Source organism: Mycteria americana, chromosome 9, assembly GCF_035582795.1.
Source record: "Mycteria americana isolate JAX WOST 10 ecotype Jacksonville Zoo and Gardens chromosome 9, USCA_MyAme_1.0, whole genome shotgun sequence".
In the NCBI taxonomy this organism is placed as follows: domain Eukaryota; kingdom Metazoa; phylum Chordata; class Aves; order Ciconiiformes; family Ciconiidae; genus Mycteria; species Mycteria americana.
Genome location: NC_134373.1, coordinates 790,702 through 805,218, shown reverse-complemented (window position 1 = coordinate 805,218; position 14,517 = coordinate 790,702). Strand labels below are relative to the sequence as shown.

At 64.7% G+C, this 14,517-nt stretch overlaps 2 protein-coding genes across 6 annotated transcripts in view; one reads left to right on the top strand and one right to left on the bottom strand.

Moving 5' to 3' along the window:
- Positions 1-6,938, top strand: part of COL18A1 (collagen type XVIII alpha 1 chain) — a 41,266-nt gene extending 34,328 nt beyond the window's left edge. For 2 of the 3 annotated variants that reach the window (XM_075512069.1, XM_075512068.1), the window contains 26 exons: positions 82-153; positions 269-295; positions 425-469; positions 615-677; positions 1,107-1,142; positions 1,214-1,303; positions 1,470-1,499; positions 1,605-1,631; positions 1,855-1,917; positions 2,069-2,143; positions 2,237-2,272; positions 2,371-2,424; positions 2,649-2,723; positions 2,941-3,012; positions 3,196-3,238; positions 3,385-3,447; positions 3,539-3,582; positions 3,690-3,812; positions 3,906-4,050; positions 4,190-4,263; positions 4,343-4,471; positions 4,668-4,703; positions 4,978-5,250; positions 5,334-5,531; positions 5,695-5,810; positions 5,904-6,938. In XM_075512069.1, the coding sequence (XP_075368184.1) occupies positions 82-153; positions 269-295; positions 425-469; positions 615-677; positions 1,107-1,142; positions 1,214-1,303; positions 1,470-1,499; positions 1,605-1,631; positions 1,855-1,917; positions 2,069-2,143; positions 2,237-2,272; positions 2,371-2,424; positions 2,649-2,723; positions 2,941-3,012; positions 3,196-3,238; positions 3,385-3,447; positions 3,539-3,582; positions 3,690-3,812; positions 3,906-4,050; positions 4,190-4,263; positions 4,343-4,471; positions 4,668-4,703; positions 4,978-5,250; positions 5,334-5,531; positions 5,695-5,810; positions 5,904-6,117 (2,223 nt within the window). In that variant the 3' untranslated portion in view covers positions 6,118-6,938. The remainder of the gene's footprint in view (positions 1-81; positions 154-268; positions 296-424; positions 470-614; positions 678-1,106; positions 1,143-1,213; positions 1,304-1,469; positions 1,500-1,604; positions 1,632-1,854; positions 1,918-2,068; positions 2,144-2,236; positions 2,273-2,370; positions 2,425-2,648; positions 2,724-2,940; positions 3,013-3,195; positions 3,239-3,384; positions 3,448-3,538; positions 3,583-3,689; positions 3,813-3,905; positions 4,051-4,189; positions 4,264-4,342; positions 4,472-4,667; positions 4,704-4,977; positions 5,251-5,333; positions 5,532-5,694; positions 5,811-5,903) is intronic. The other variant, XM_075512070.1, reaches the window with a different exon arrangement.
- Positions 6,906-12,950, bottom strand: SLC19A1 (solute carrier family 19 member 1). Of its 3 annotated transcripts, none has more exons than XM_075512073.1 (6): positions 12,817-12,950; positions 10,033-10,343; positions 8,530-9,277; positions 8,071-8,263; positions 7,846-7,987; positions 6,906-7,035 (listed from the first exon to the last, which is right to left on the bottom strand). In XM_075512073.1, the coding sequence occupies exons 2-6, from the start codon at positions 10,207-10,209 to the stop codon at positions 6,946-6,948; spliced, it is 1,350 nt and encodes a 449-aa protein (XP_075368188.1). In that variant the 5' UTR covers positions 10,210-10,343; positions 12,817-12,950; the 3' UTR covers positions 6,906-6,945. The 3 variants fall into 3 exon arrangements, with proteins under 3 accessions (XP_075368188.1, XP_075368186.1, XP_075368187.1); XM_075512071.1 differs by lacking the exon at positions 6,906-7,035 and adding an exon at positions 7,069-7,747; XM_075512072.1 differs by lacking the exon at positions 6,906-7,035 and adding an exon at positions 7,069-7,747 and having other exon boundaries at positions 10,033-10,222; positions 12,817-12,934.
- Between the last annotated feature and the right edge of the window lie 1,567 nt (positions 12,951-14,517).

Genomic DNA, 14,517 nt, shown 5'->3' with positions numbered 1-14,517 from the left:
GATCACCCCTGTGATGGGCGGGTGGGATAAACTGGAGCGGGGGCAGACATGGCTCAGCCCCTTCTCTCCCCTCCCACCTAGGGCGACATGGAGGGGTCGGGGCTGCCGTTCTCTGCCGGCTCCCCCGGACCACCCGGACCCGAAGGACCACAGGTAGCTCCGCTCTTGCTCCTTCCCTCTGCTCCATCCTGGGCTCCCCAGGGCGTCCCCTGCCATCGTGTGCCCCGCCATCACCCCATGCTCATGGCCCCCTTCTTGTTGCTTGCAGGGGGTGCCAGGACTGCCAGGGGTGAAGGTGAGGAGCCCTTCAAATGCCTTCCTCGCCCTTTGCCAGAGCCAGCTGCAGGAGCCTGGCTCCATCCTTGCAGGATGCCCACGGGCAGCCTGCGGGGATGCTCCTGCTCTGACACCTCTTTCCTTGCAGGGGGAGGTCGGCAGCCCCGGGCAGCCCGGCTTGCCAGGACCAAAGGTAAGAGCACCGAGAGGTCAGGACAGGCTGTGTGTGAGCTTCTGGGGTTGGTGGGGTGCTGGAGAGGACCCCTGTGCTCCCCAACCTGGGGCTGTCGGGAGGATGCTCTGTACTGCATCTCGCCCTTTCTTGCACCTTGTTGCAGGGAGATGCTGGCATGCCTGGCGTGGATGGCCGCCCTGGCCTGGAGGGCTTCCCCGGACCACAGGTAGGAGCATCAGCCCCCCCCTTTCCAGAAGCTCTGCTCTCGCTCCAGGCAGGGCACCCTCGCTCGCTGCAGGGCCACTTGCAGCAGCCAGAATCTATCCCCGGCAACCAAAATCTGCCCCCAGCAGTCAAAATCCACCCCCCCCCCGCCATGCCTTCAGCTGTTCCCCTCCTCTGGGACTGGGCTCACCGTGTGCCAGGGTTGCCCACACTGCTTGGGACCCCATACTCATCAGCTTGCCACCCTGCTTGCCATCACCTCCACCCAAAGCATCCCCCCGTGGCTCGCTGCCTGGACCTTGCAGGCAAGGGGGGTGGCCTGAAAGGTTTTGCTGAGCCACAGGCAGGAGGGGGTCTCTGCTTGTGAGCCAGGGTCCGGCTGCATGCAGTGCCCAGCAGGAAGCTGACTTCTGCCTGCTCCTCCTTCCAGGGACCCAAAGGTGACCGAGGCGGCCCCGGCGAGAAGGTAGGTACCACCGGGCTGGGGATGGGGACTGGCCGGTGGTGGCCCTGGGGCTGATGGCTTGTGTCTTCCAGGGTGAGCGAGGCCAAGACGGTGTGGGGCTGCCCGGCCCCCCTGGTCCACCTGGTCCCCCTGGACAGGTCATCACTGTCTTGAGCGAAGACGTAAGTGATGGGGCCTGGCTTCACCGCAGCTTGGGGGAGCTAAAACTGCGGGGTGGGGGGGCCCAGCACCCATTGTGTGAGGGAACTGAGAGAGACTTCTCCAGGAGCTCTGACCTCTTCAGCACAAAGATCAGGGTGAAAAACCTTCTTTTGTCTCTTTTTCCAGAAGTCTTTGGCGGCTTTGCCTGGTCCAGAGGTAGGTGCCCCCCTGCCACCCACACCCCCGGCAGTGCCAGGAGGGCACCTGGTTCCTTGCAAAGAGGGGGTTTGCTCATACAAGCGTCTCTGCTTCTGTCTGCAGGGCAGAGTGGGTCACGCCGGCTTCCCGGTGAGTTGGTGGCAGGGCTGGGGACCGCAGGGGTGGCACTGGTGCCCGCAGGGGAGCATGGGGCAGCATCTGGGCACTGGAGGGGGGAGTCAGAGTGAAAGCTCTGGGCATGCCCTGGTGAAACCTCTGGTTGCTGGTCCTGCTGCAGCGATGCTGGGGTGATCATCGGCGTCTGCCTTTGGTGGGTCGGGGCTGACGTAGGCTTCTGTGCTCCTCCCTGCAGGGCCCGGTGGGACCGAAAGGAGACCAGGGGTCATCTGGTCCCCCGGGCTCCCCGGGGTTGAAGGTAACTCTTCCGGGCCAGTTCTGCACCATGGGGTGGTCACGCTCCTGGTCCCCCATCCTGCCTGGCCACCGGTCCCAGTGGTGATGCCAGCCCCGCCATGGGAGGGAGCCTGGTCCCTCCATCGCCCCTCGCGCCTCCTCCTCTCTTGCAGGGGGAGAAGGGGGAGCCTGGAGTCATCATCAGTCCTGATGGGACCATGGTCACTGCGAAGGCGAAAGGAGAAAAGGTGGGTATGCCGCGGGAACGAGGGGCACGTCCCCGTGCGACAGGTGCCGGGTGGTCCCGGTAGTGATGCCCTTTCCCTCTCCGCTGTCTGCAGGGGGAGCCAGGGCTGCGGGGACCAATGGGACCCTCGGTAAGTCACCATCACCATCCTCCTCGTATCCCGTGGGGAGGGACCGGGGGGGTGTCCCCACTCTGAGCACCCCCATCCTCATCTTCTGTCCCCTCCAGGGTCCCCAGGGACGAGCAGGGATGAAGGGAGAGATCGGCTTTCCGGGCAGACCCGTAAGACCCGCTCCCGGTTTGTTTGTCCCCTCGGCCATCGCCTCCTCCACTGCGTCCCCCCACCCCGTTTGCATGTCTTGCACCCGCCGAACCCCAAACCCCATCGTGTCCCTGCAGTGCCGAGGGGCGGGGTGATGCCGGGATGCCAGTGGTGATGCTGGGGTGTCACCCTGGAGCTGGGGGGGGGGATGGGGACGAGGCTCATCCGTGCTGCTCATCCACAGGGACGTCCCGGCATGAACGGGCTGAAGGGTGAGAAGGGTGACCCCGCGGATGTCAGTAGCGCGCTGGGCTTGCGGGTGAGCGCTGCTGCAGTCCCCCCAGGCCGCTGGCCCAGCAGATGGGGGGACACACACCAAGGGTCTCCCTGGGGATGCGAATCCCTTTGGCAAAGGGCACACGCCTCCCTCTCTCAGGGACTGGTTGCCCCTCTGGGGCAGGGCATGGCCCCGGTGTCCCCCCCCACGGGGACTGTCCACTTTGCAGGACCCTGACGCATCTTCTCCCCCCCTGCAGGGTCCCCCAGGACCCCCAGGTCCCCCAGGCCCCCCCGGGCCACCCGGCAGCATAGTCTACGACAGCAGCAACGTGAGTAACAACACGGTCACCACGATGGGGGAAGCTGAGGGGTGGTGACCGGGTCCCCCCAGTGCCCCCTGCTTGGCCGGAGGGGACGGAGGACACTCCGGTGGCATCCTGCAGCATCACGTTGAGGCGGGGGTCCCCGAGGATGCTGCCATCTCTGCAGCTGCTTCCTTTGCATCCCTGCAGGCCTTCAGTGACTCTGGCCATCCCGCGCTGCCAGCCTTCCCCGGTAAGAGGATGTCCCTCTCCCAGCCTCCTTGGGGCAGTTTGGGGACTCCCAACAAGGCTGGGGAGGGGGGGATGGGACACCCTTCTTCAGACCTGGGGCTGGGATGCTGCAGTGCTGAGACGGCATCTCTCTGCTGCTCCCCATAGGTTTCCACCAGTTTCCAGGACAAAAGGGAGAGAAAGGCGATGCCGGAGCCCCGGGACCCCCAGGTGGGTGACCCATCCCCGCAGGCAGAGGCGGGCAGGGGGTGGCTCGTGCCCACCCCCACTCTCCTCTCCCCTCCTCTCTCTCTCCCCACAGGCCACTTCCCCTACGACCTGAGTCACTTTGGTGCCAACCTGCGGGTAAGCCCTTTGCCTGCCGGCGGCGGCTCGCGGGGCTGGCACCTGACACTGTTTGGGGTACCGGGGTGTGCCCTGGCCGCTCACCCTAAGACGGTGCCATCCTGCAGGGTGACAAGGGGGAGGCAGGTCCCAAGGGCGAGAAAGGCGAGCCAGGCAGCACCCCGCTCTATGGTCCCAGCGTCACCGGGCTGCCGGGGCCTCCAGGGCCCCAGGGCTACCCCGGGCTGCCGGTGAGTACCCCACGGCGCGGGGGACGAGGGGGGCATGGGGAGGGCGGCATCCCTGGGTGCTTTGCTCCAGGGATGCTCTCTCACACTGCCTAGGGTCCCAAGGGGGACAGTATCGTTGGGCCGCCGGGGCCTCCTGGACCTCAGGGCCCCCCTGGTATTGGATATGAGGGGCGGCAGGGCCCCCCTGGCCCTCCCGGCCCCCCCGGTCCACCCTCCTTCCCAGGCCCCCACAGACAAGGTGAGTACCCGTGCCCCTGCATCCCTCCCTTCCACCCCTGCATCCCTTCCTGCACACCCCACATCCCTCTCTACACCCCTCACATCCCTCCCCGTGCTCCGTGCTGCAGCCCTCTCCATCTCACTCTTCTTCCTCTCAGCTATCAGCATCCCTGGCCCCCCCGGACCACCAGGACCCCCTGGACCACCAGGCACCAGTGGGATGTCCTTGGGGGTGAGTTGGGGCTCTGGGGCGGTGTTGCCCACGGGCTGGCTGGCCGAGCCCTGAGCCACCCGCCGGGCTGTGCCCGCAGCTGCGTGCTCTGCCGACCTACCAGGCGATGCTGAGCGCCGCGCACGAGCTGCCCGAGGGCAGCCTCATCTTCCTGACCGACCGGCAAGAGCTCTACGTCCGCCTGCGTGGGGGCTTCCGCCGGGTGCTGGTGAGTGGGGGCAGGGGGGAGAAGGGGGCACCCCGTCTTGGATTGCACTGCCTGGCTCTGAGGGGATGCAGGCAGCATCACCCTGGAGTTCCAGGAGTTGTGGCATCTTTTGGGGATGCTCGGGCGTGCCCCCCCACCCTTACGCAAGGAAGAGGAGAGGGGGGTGGCTGGGATCTGATGTGCCATGTACTTGCAGCTGGAGGAGCACACCCTGATCCCCAGCTCAGCTCTGGTGAGTCCCCTGTCCCCCATCCCCATCTCCATCCATCCATCCCCATCTCCATCCATCCATCCCCACCTCCATCCATCCATCCCCACCTCCATTCCTCCATCCCCATCCTTATCGCCATCTCCATCACCATCCCCATCTCGTTCCATCCATCCCCATCTCCATCCATCCCCTTCCCCATCCCCATCCCCATCGCCATCTCCATCCCCATCCCTAACCATCCCCATCCTGCTCAGGGCAGCACCAAGCCTCAGCCTGTCTCTTCCTCCCTCCCCAGGACAATGAGGTGTATGACAAGCCCCCCAGCATCCACTACACTGGCCCCCAGCCCCCCCTCCAGCCCCACAGACCCCTGCACCCCCTCCGCAACCATGGCCCCCCGCCCACCGCCCGACCCTGGCGTGGGGACGAGGTGGTGGCCAACCAGCACCGCCTGCCCGAGCAACCCCTGCTCCACCACCAGCACGAGCTCATCAACAGCTACTACATCCACCGCCGGCCGGATCCGGCCCCCGTGGCTGTCCATGTGCACCAGGACTTCCAGCCCGCTGTGAGTGCCGTGTGCCAGCCGAGGGGAGATGATGATGGTGGCCAAAGCCATGTACCTCAATCCCTGTTGTCCCCTCTCGGCAGCTTCACCTGGTGGCCCTGAACGCCCCGCTGAGCGGTGGCATGCGCGGCATCCGGGGCGCTGACTTCCAGTGCTTCCAGCAAGCCCGGCAGGTCGGGCTGGCCGGCACCTTCCGCGCCTTCCTCTCCTCCCGCCTGCAGGACCTCTACAGCATCGTGCGCAGGGCCGACCGCACCGCTGTGCCCATCGTCAACCTCCGGGTACGTGCGTCCCCTTCCCGACACCCCGCGAGCTCTGAGAGATGCAGAACATCCCCAAGCCCCCATCATCTGCACGGCAGTGACCGTGGAGCTTGGAGCTCCTGCGCTGCTCTCAGGGTGCAGGCAGGGCTGATCCTCGCCCCTTTTTCCACCCCCGCACCAGGACGAAGTGCTCTTCAGTAACTGGGAAGCCCTTTTCACGGGCAGCGGGGCCCCGCTGCAAGCTGGCGCCCGCATCCTCTCCTTCGACGGCCGGGATGTCCTGCGGGATGCAGGATGGTGAGCATGGGATCGAGTGACGGGGAAGGAGGGGAGATGGGGGTCTGGACCGCAGTGGGGCCAGCGGCAGCCCCCCACCTTTCTCCTTTCCAGGCCGCAGAAGAGCATCTGGCATGGCTCAGATGCCAAGGGCCGGCGCTTGCCCGAGAGCTACTGTGAGACGTGGCGGACGGAGGAGCGCACCGCCACCGGCCAGGCTTCCTCGCTGGGCTCCGGCAAGCTGCTGGAGCAGGCAGCCAGCAGCTGCCAGCATGCCTTCATCGTCCTCTGCATCGAGAACAGCTTCATGACTGCCGCCAAAAAGTGACACCCCTGTCCCCCTCCCCTGGGTACCCCACATCTCCCCGGGGAGAGTCGGGCCAGCCTGCACCCCGGCACCCCCGTGGTGGTCCTCAGCCCTTCCATCTCCTGCCCTCGCCCCGCAGGGTTCTCTTCTCCTCCCACAGACCTGAAGCCAAAGAGTATTGCCATCGCCCCTGCCCTGGGTCGGCAGGGGCTCACGTCCCACCCGGGCAGGGCAGCTGTGGGCTGGCTGCCTTCCTCCTCCTCTCACTCCACTTCTCTTCTAACCCCTAATATTTAACCACTTCAGCTTGCGTCCACCACCCCCTCGGATGCTCTTTTTGGGGTGGCTGGGCAGGAGGATGCTTGGCAGGGAGATTTCGGCGCTGCCATGTGGTGTGCCCTCCCAGAAAGCCTTGGGGGGGTTTCTCTGACCGCCCCCCCAGCCCCGCACTGTTCTTGCCAGGAGCTTGGGGCCAGGCCCAAATCCCTGCTGCTGTGGCCACGGCGTCTTCTCCAGCCAAAACCCCGGCATCCCACCCAAGCAAGGGACCGTCCCGTGGCAGTGCTGGGGCTCCCTCCAGATGGTCTCTGTCCCCTCTAGGTAAGGACCATGCCGCCTAGCCCCCCATCATCCTCACCTCCACCCCCCAGCCAGCAGCTCACAAATCCCAGGGGGGTCTGGTCCCCCCCATCCCTGCTGTGCCCCCTCCCCCCCGGTACAGCCACACCCAGGCCAGCGCAGGGACCGGGGCGATGGGGTGGCCCCGAGCCGGGGCCAGGCGTGTCCTTGGCGTGTGTTTACGAGCGTGTGCGTGTTGAACACGTGTGGTAGCGAGGGCAGGCGCCGCCATCACCCCGCCTCCCCCTGCCCCCTTTGCAGCGCTCCAAGGGCCAAGGCGCAGCAAAGCTGGTTTGAATTGGTGTGGGCAAATCCAAGGTGCTAAAAAACAAAAAAGAAAGAAAAAAAGATAAATCTGTAACTAGCTTTTTATTATTGTATGGAAATTATTACCATAAAAGCTGTGCGAGTCACACAGTCTCTATTTCTTAGTCTACTGTATTTTGTGTAATTAATGCAATTTAAAGCCTGTGGATCTTTATATTTTTTTTGTCGGTTGTGTCCTATAAACCATTTTCTAAAGGCACTGAATAAAGAAACATTACCCTCTTGTAGCCTGGCTCTGCATGATGATGGGGAGCCGGTGGCCACAAGACCCCCTGGACCCCATCCGTATCCCTGCGTGGTACCCAGCGGTGGCAGCCGTGGGCGGCCTGCCCCTGCTCTGGTTGTGTTTGTGGCTGGGGGGAAAGCACAGCCCTGCCCCCATGGAGCAGAAAACAGGTCCCAAGGGGTATGTCCTTAACGGGCTGGCCTGCTGGTGGGACGGGAGATGAAGCACACAGTGAGGGTGATGCTCGCTTATGGAGTTGAGACCCGGCCGCGGTGGTCATGGTGCCGGTGCTCAGGCTTGCACGGCCCCTGCCTCCGGGCTCTTCTCCTGTGCCGGGACCTCGGCGGGGAGCTGGCACAGCTCCTTGGCCAAGGCCAGCTCCACCGGTTGCTTGCGGCGGCTGTGCCGGATGCCCGTGCCGACGGCCGCCAGCAGGTAGACCACTGCCAGCAGTGTGAAGTAGCCAAAATACACGTAAAACTGCAAGAGAGGTGGGGAGAGAGTGATGCTTGCAGCCTCCCCCCTTCATCCCACACCATTAGGGGACCACCTCCATCCTAGGTGCCCCCCATCCCTACCTGGGGATGCACGGACAAGCCCAAGCCCCTCTTGTCGGCCACAACGATGGTGATGATGGTCTTCAGCACGGTGGCGAAGAAGGTGTTGACCCCGAAGACCAGCGCGCAGAGCTCTTTGGAGAGGGAGGTAGCGATCTGGAAACTGGGACAGAGGGGGGAACTGGTGAGCCCCTGGCGCCAGCCCGCCTGCTGGGGTGGGAGCGGGTCCCCAGGGGTACCACGCACATGGCGATGGGCACCAGGAATTGGTGAGAGCCACGGAAGAGGACGTAGGCAGTGTAGCACAGCCAGATGTTGCTGGTGGTGTTCATGAGCAGGAGCAGCCCTGCCTGGAAAGCCGTCACCACCCCGATCACCAGCTCCGACCACAGCGTCCAGCGGATCTTCACGTAGCCAGCAGCAAAGGAGGCGCCGGCCCCTGGGGAGGGGATGAAGGATGCTGTGAGCACCTCACCAGGATGGGACCTACCTTGCATCCACCTCATCTAGTGATGCTCATCTCATCACCAACTGCCAAACCACCCCTTGCATCCCCAAAAATATCATAAGGATTGCCATTTCCAGGGGTCGCAGCGGGATGGGGGGTCCCCCCACATTCCCAGTGTCCCCAGCCATTCCCAGGGAACGCAGTGGGACAGGGGTGTCCCCCCACATCTCTGGTGTCCCCAGCGCAGGCAAGCGTACCCAGCAGTGTGGAGGCGGCATCCACCCCTCCATTGTACACCCGGCGGTTGTCCGTCGTGGGGTAGATCTCGCTCCAGAGGATGTGCACGTAGTACAGCATCAGGTAGTAACCGGCTGAGTTGAAGACCCACCACAAGGACCAGAGCCGGAGCTGGGGTTGCCCGGCCAATGCTCCCACCTCCCGCAGCATACGGCACAGTGTCGCCTCCCGCCAGCCCCGCGTCCCCCCACCGTCGTCGCCCCCAGCCATCTTGTCCAGCTCAGCAGACGCAGCGCCATCGCCAGCCTCCTTGGGCCGGTTGAAGAAGAGGCTGCGCTGAGGCCGCTCAAGGAAGAGGGTGAGGACGAGGCCGAAGCTGACAAAGCCCAACGAGACGTAGTTGAGGGTGAGGAAAGAGACGCCGCCCAAGGTGACGCAGAGCTGGCCCAGCACTGAGCTGGTGAAGACACCCAGGAGGACAGCGGAGCGGGAGTAGCTGGCCATACGCTGGTAGCGGGATGGGGCGACGAGGGAGAAGATGTAGGAGGAGTAGGCGATGCGGGCAGCCATGGTGACACCATAGAAGAACTCCATCAGCTGCATGGCCAGGACGGAGGTGCCCAACAGCAGCAGCAGCCAGATGGAGACGTGGCTCAGGCTCTGCAGCACCAGCACCGGCTTGTAGCGCAGGTAGTCTGTCAGCAGGAAGATGGGCACCAGCACGGCCATGTAGGAGTAGGTCAGCACCGGCATGATCACGTTGGTCACCTGCCGTGCACACAAGGAGGGGCTGAGCACGGGACACATCCCTGGGGGATGCCCCCAGCCTGGAGGAGCGCGGTTTAGGTGGGCACCAGCTGCTGACCCCCCTTCGCAGCATGTCCTCGGGGAAGAATGTGGCCCACGGTGCTCTCAGCCGGGGGCTTGGCTGAGTCCCGGCCCCCTCCCGTGCTGGGAACGCAGTGTTCCCACGGACACAGCAGCCTGCTGGGACTGGGGCCAGCACCCCTTGGTCAGGGGACGACGACATGTGGCCCTTCCTCATCTAACCCCATCGTTGCCAGCACCCCGGTGGTGCCCAGCCCTGTGCCCTGCACTGTGCACCATGCCAGCAGGGGAGGGTCTCCCCGGTGGGATGGGACGGGGCTTCTCCCAGCCTGGCACCCCCCTGACATCCCACTGGCTGCCCAGGTGGGCAGGGGTCAGGCATCGTCCCACAAAAATCGGTTGCCAGCCTGGGCACGAGGTTTTATGCCAGGGAAAGTTGAGCCTGGGACTTAGGGGACAGGGTGACCTCGCAGCCCAGTGAGACAGGGACACGCTGCCAGCTGGACCCATACCACACCACCTGCTCCCCCCCAAAAAGCACTGCCACGCGTCACTACACGCCGCCTTGCCCAGGACGTGGCACGCCTGCACCCCTCCACACCCCAGGACCGCAGGAGGATGCTCTGGCCAGCCCCAGGGTGGTGACTGTGTCCGGAAAGGGGGACAGCAGGGGAGACAGGCTGCCCGTGGCTCACCTCTGCCTGTGTGAAGTTCTTATCGGCCCCCAGGAGATACGGGGTGATGAAGCTCTCCCCGGGCCGGATCTGCGTCATGAAGCCGTAGAAGCAGAGGTAGAAGACTTGCAGTTTCCAGCGCTGGTCTGGCACCGTCTCCGATACCGGCTTTTTGGCATCGCCATCCTTGTTCGGCATGGCTCTGCCGGCTCTGCAGCGGGACAGCAGCGTTATCCTGGGGACCGTCAGCTAGACGGGCTTTGCTGGGCCAGGCAGCCCCTCTCTGGCCGCAGGCGCTCTCCGACACATCGAAAGCCACGTCGCTGCAGTTTCTGGGGAGAAAGCAGCATTTGGCATGGGCTCAAATTCCTCCATAATCGTAAGGCAAATAAATACCACTACCTTCTCCCCAGGAGATGTTCTTGCAAGAAGAAAAGCAGCCGCGCGTCTCGCTGTGCAAAAGCGGGGGGGGGGCCCATTTCAGGCGGCATTTGTAAATCCCATGTAAAAGAGCCTGGATGCACAAAGCACCCGGCTCTGCGGCAGGGCATCCTCGGCTCCCACCACCTCCTTTTTCTCTCATTTAAGAGTCAGTGGGATTTTACCCCCTCCCCAAAGCAATGCTTCCCTCTGAGCCGAGTCGCTCCGCTGCAGACCCAGAGGCAGAGGGATGCAGACGCCCTGCACTGGGGATGCTCCAGAGGGAGACAGCAGCGGCCACGGGGACCGTGCCAGTTGTGAAAGCGAGTTAATGTGCACACCGGGCGCGGGGCTGCCCGTGTTATACGTTAGCTGGGCGGTCAGCGGGACGTTAGCCAAGCCACAGGCAAGCGGCTGCCCCTCAGCTCTCCCCCGGCGGGACGCAATGCTCGGGCAGCATGACCCAGCCTGGGGAGAATGCAAAATGCCACGAGGTTCACGGTCCGGAGGAGGATTAAATGCTCAAATCCTGAGGTTTGGCTGCAGCAAAGCTGGCAGCGCCAGGGAGACCCGATTAGTGGTCATGGGATGAAGGCAGGGAAGGGAGAAGGCCTGGCCGGGGTGTCCTCCCAGTGCTCCCCACTCCCATGACAAATCACTGACAGCACTTTTTCAGCCATAAAAATCCACGTGTGCCAATACATTACTGCGGGAGCAAGGTCTAGAAACCCGATTACCCCGCTAATTGCAGAATGACTAATCACGGTCATTAAAAAGTAAGTCCATGGTCCCAGTGTGTGCCCCCCCGCTGCCATCCCGCACTGGCTCACCTCTGAAGAGCCCCCCCCCAGATAACGCATGTGGCTAATGGGGAAACAAGCTGGCACCGGTAAGCTGGTTGTGACTGAAACTAAAATCGGCACCAGGAAGCGGGGTGCCCATTTGCCCCAGTGAGGACTCACCGGCATTCCCATGGGATTTCAGCGCCAGTGCCTGAGCATCACCAAAATGCACACTTCCCGGAGCTCGCAGCTGGGCAAACAGCCCCTGCCTCTTCAGCAGGTCCCTGGGGAGTGGGGCAGGGATTCGGCGCTCGCTTACTGCCAGCCAGCTATCGCCCAGAGCTGGGGCCGGCCTGGGTGCCGAATGCGGCACCGCAACCCCGCACTGTGCTGGGAAGGGCAAGGAGGCTGCCTGGACTATGCCCCATCTCCCACTTGTCCCCGAGCCGGGCTGCGGACGTGAGCGATCGTCACCTCCAGCAGCCACTCTGCAGGGCATTGCCCCACTACATGCTCCGGGCCCCCGACGGGTTGTTTTCCACTTTCCGCTCCAAACCCATTTGGGAAGCAGATGCTCCCCGTTTCCTTCTGTGTCCATCCAGGATGGCTACAACCGCTCATCCCTGGCCCAAAGGAAACCATCGACGTTAAACCCGGGATACAGTTCCATCCCACTGTCCCAGCGCCACCGTCGCCGGGAGCACCGGCTCCTAACTCCTGGCATGCGTGTCCCCACACATGCAGGGACCCCAGCCCCGAACCCCTCTGGCCAGACCCCGCTCCACCTCTCCAGAGCACGCATGGAGCTGCCGCCGCGCGAGGCGAGCAGGCGCAAGTCCCAGGGGATGCTGCCGGCTTGGTGCTGTCAACCCCCCGCCCTGGTGCAAGCCAGGCAGAGGAGAGGGAGCAGAGCACGGGCGGTTATCACCGCGTGAACCTGGCTATCGCCGGGTTATCACGGTGTGACCTCGGTCACGCGGTCGCCGTCACGCTACGCGGCTGTCAACCTGCAGCCACAGGCAACGCGGGCGGCGGAGCTGAGGCACAGCTCCCTGGAGAGGGGACAGCCCCGGGGGGACCGGGGGGACCGGGGGGGCCGGGGGGACGCTCTCCCGGCAGCCGCGTGTCGGTGGCACAGAAGTGACGCCACCGAAGCGCGACGCGTTTTGTGGGGAGCCGCCGAGCGGGCAGGGGACGGGGGTGCGCGAGTCCCTGGGGCACCTTCCCCAAAACAGGGGGGGAAAGCTCCCCAAAATACACCCTCGCCCACCGTGCGGGCGCCTATCTGCCTGCCTCTCCCCCCAGCACCCAAGGGATGGGTGGATCTTTCAGGTGCTGGGGGTGGTCTGGGGTGCACGTGGCAGAGGAGGGTGTTGGGGGTGGTGCGCGGCACCAGCTCCCCCCGAGGCAGGACACTCTGGGGGCACCCCACATCCCCAGCATGCCGGGCACCCGAGGGGCACTCGGGGGGCACCCACAGCCCCGGCATCCCGGGTAGCCCGGGCACCCCAGCACCTCGGGGACAGCCCACATGCCCGGCACCCCGGGCACCCTAGCACCGGGGGCACCCCGGCACCCCGTACCCCCGCAGCCCGGGCCGTACCTGGGGGGGCGGCGGGCATGGGGGCGGCGGGCCCTGCCCGCCCGGGCGCAGTGGGGGGGTCCCGGGGCTCCCCGCGGCCCCGCTGCCGCCGGAGCCGGATCCGCAGCAAGCGCAAGAGGAGGAGGAGGAGGAGGATGTGGGGGGCCCTCGGGAAATGTAGTCGTGCCCCACGTGCGGGGCGCCGGGAGGACTACAAGCCCCACAGTGCAGCGGGCCGGAGGAAGGGGAGGAGGAGGCAGAGGAAGAGGAGGAGGAGGAGGAGGAGGAGCCCGGCCACCCCCGGGGGCAGAGTCCCGCCGGCAGCCCGCGGTTGTGTGTCCGAGGCGGGGGTAAATCCCCCCTCGAAAGTGCCGCCTCCGCACCCTGCCCGCGCAGCCCCCGGCGCGGGGGGACACCCTTCTCCGGGCCCTCCCCGCCGGGCTCAGCTCGCCGCCCATCTACCGTCGCCTCTGGGCTGCGGGGCCCCTCGCCCTGCATCCCGCCAGGCTGGCTCGGCAGCAGCCCCGGAGAGACGCTGCCCACCGCCTTGGCTCCCCCCAGTGACTTAACGCCCCGCTGCCCATAGCTGCTTGGATTTATTTCTGCCCCCCATTTTTTACAGCGGGGGAGGGGATTTGTTACAGCCTGGGCTGGGCCACGTCCCAGAGGGTCCTGGACGTGCCGCTGCTCGCTGGGCTCAGAGCAAAATTGCCGAATCCCCTCTTCCCCCCTCCCCGGCACAGCCTGGCAGCAGCCCCCCGAGATGTGCTCATGGGGTGAGACCTGGCCATCAGGGCAACGGGGGCTGAACCACGGCCCTGCACCGGTCCCGGAGGCAAGAGCATCCATAGAGGGAAACTAAGCAGAGGTGGAGACCCTCGAGGATCGGGCCCCGGAGCTGGTGCCCCCATCTCCCGGGAGGTGACGCATCTTCTGAGAGCATCTTCTCTCCCCCCTTTCCTCCCCCTCCCCCAGCACTTACCCTGCCAGAAGCAAATGCAAACTGACAGGGCTCGGCTACTCCGCTGAAATATTTATGTTCCCGCCTGGAAGTGCAGCAGTGGGATCCCAGATGTCCGGGGATCATTGCACCCCCCTGCCCAGGGCTGTGAGGGGCCCAGGCAGCTGCACCCAGAGACGTCCCATCCCATTGGGCCCCCCGACACCCGTGCAAAGATGCTTACCGCCAAACCACTGCGGTGGGGACTGGACCAGCATTTATTTCCCTTGCATTTTTCTCCTCCTTTTCTCAGCCAAAAGGTTAGAGCCAGGGTGTGTTATTTAGGTGGGGGGCATCCCAGGTCCTTTCTTTAATGATGGCACATTTGCTCCCCAAAGCAGTTTCCTCCCTGGGGAACAGGACACCAGGGCAGCTTTGGTGCTACAGAAGGAGCCAGCTCGTGTCCCCTCCCAGGCAGGCGCTGGTCCTGGGGAGGACGGCAAGACCACAGCAGACATGTCCGCAGGCTCCCTGTGCCCACCACGTACCTCCCCTGGGCAGGAGCACAGCCCTTGGTGGGACCTGTCTCTCCGTCCTCTGATTGCCAGGATGGTGGCAGGGTTGGGTCCCTTCCTTATGTGCAGCAGGACCTGGGCGCAGGAGCACCCCGGGGTGTGGGTCTGGGGTGATGCTGTGCACCCTGGCAATGCCAGCACCCGGGGGGCACTGGTGGGCCTTAATGATCCTGAGCAGTGTCACCTTGAGCAGTGTCACCTGGGACC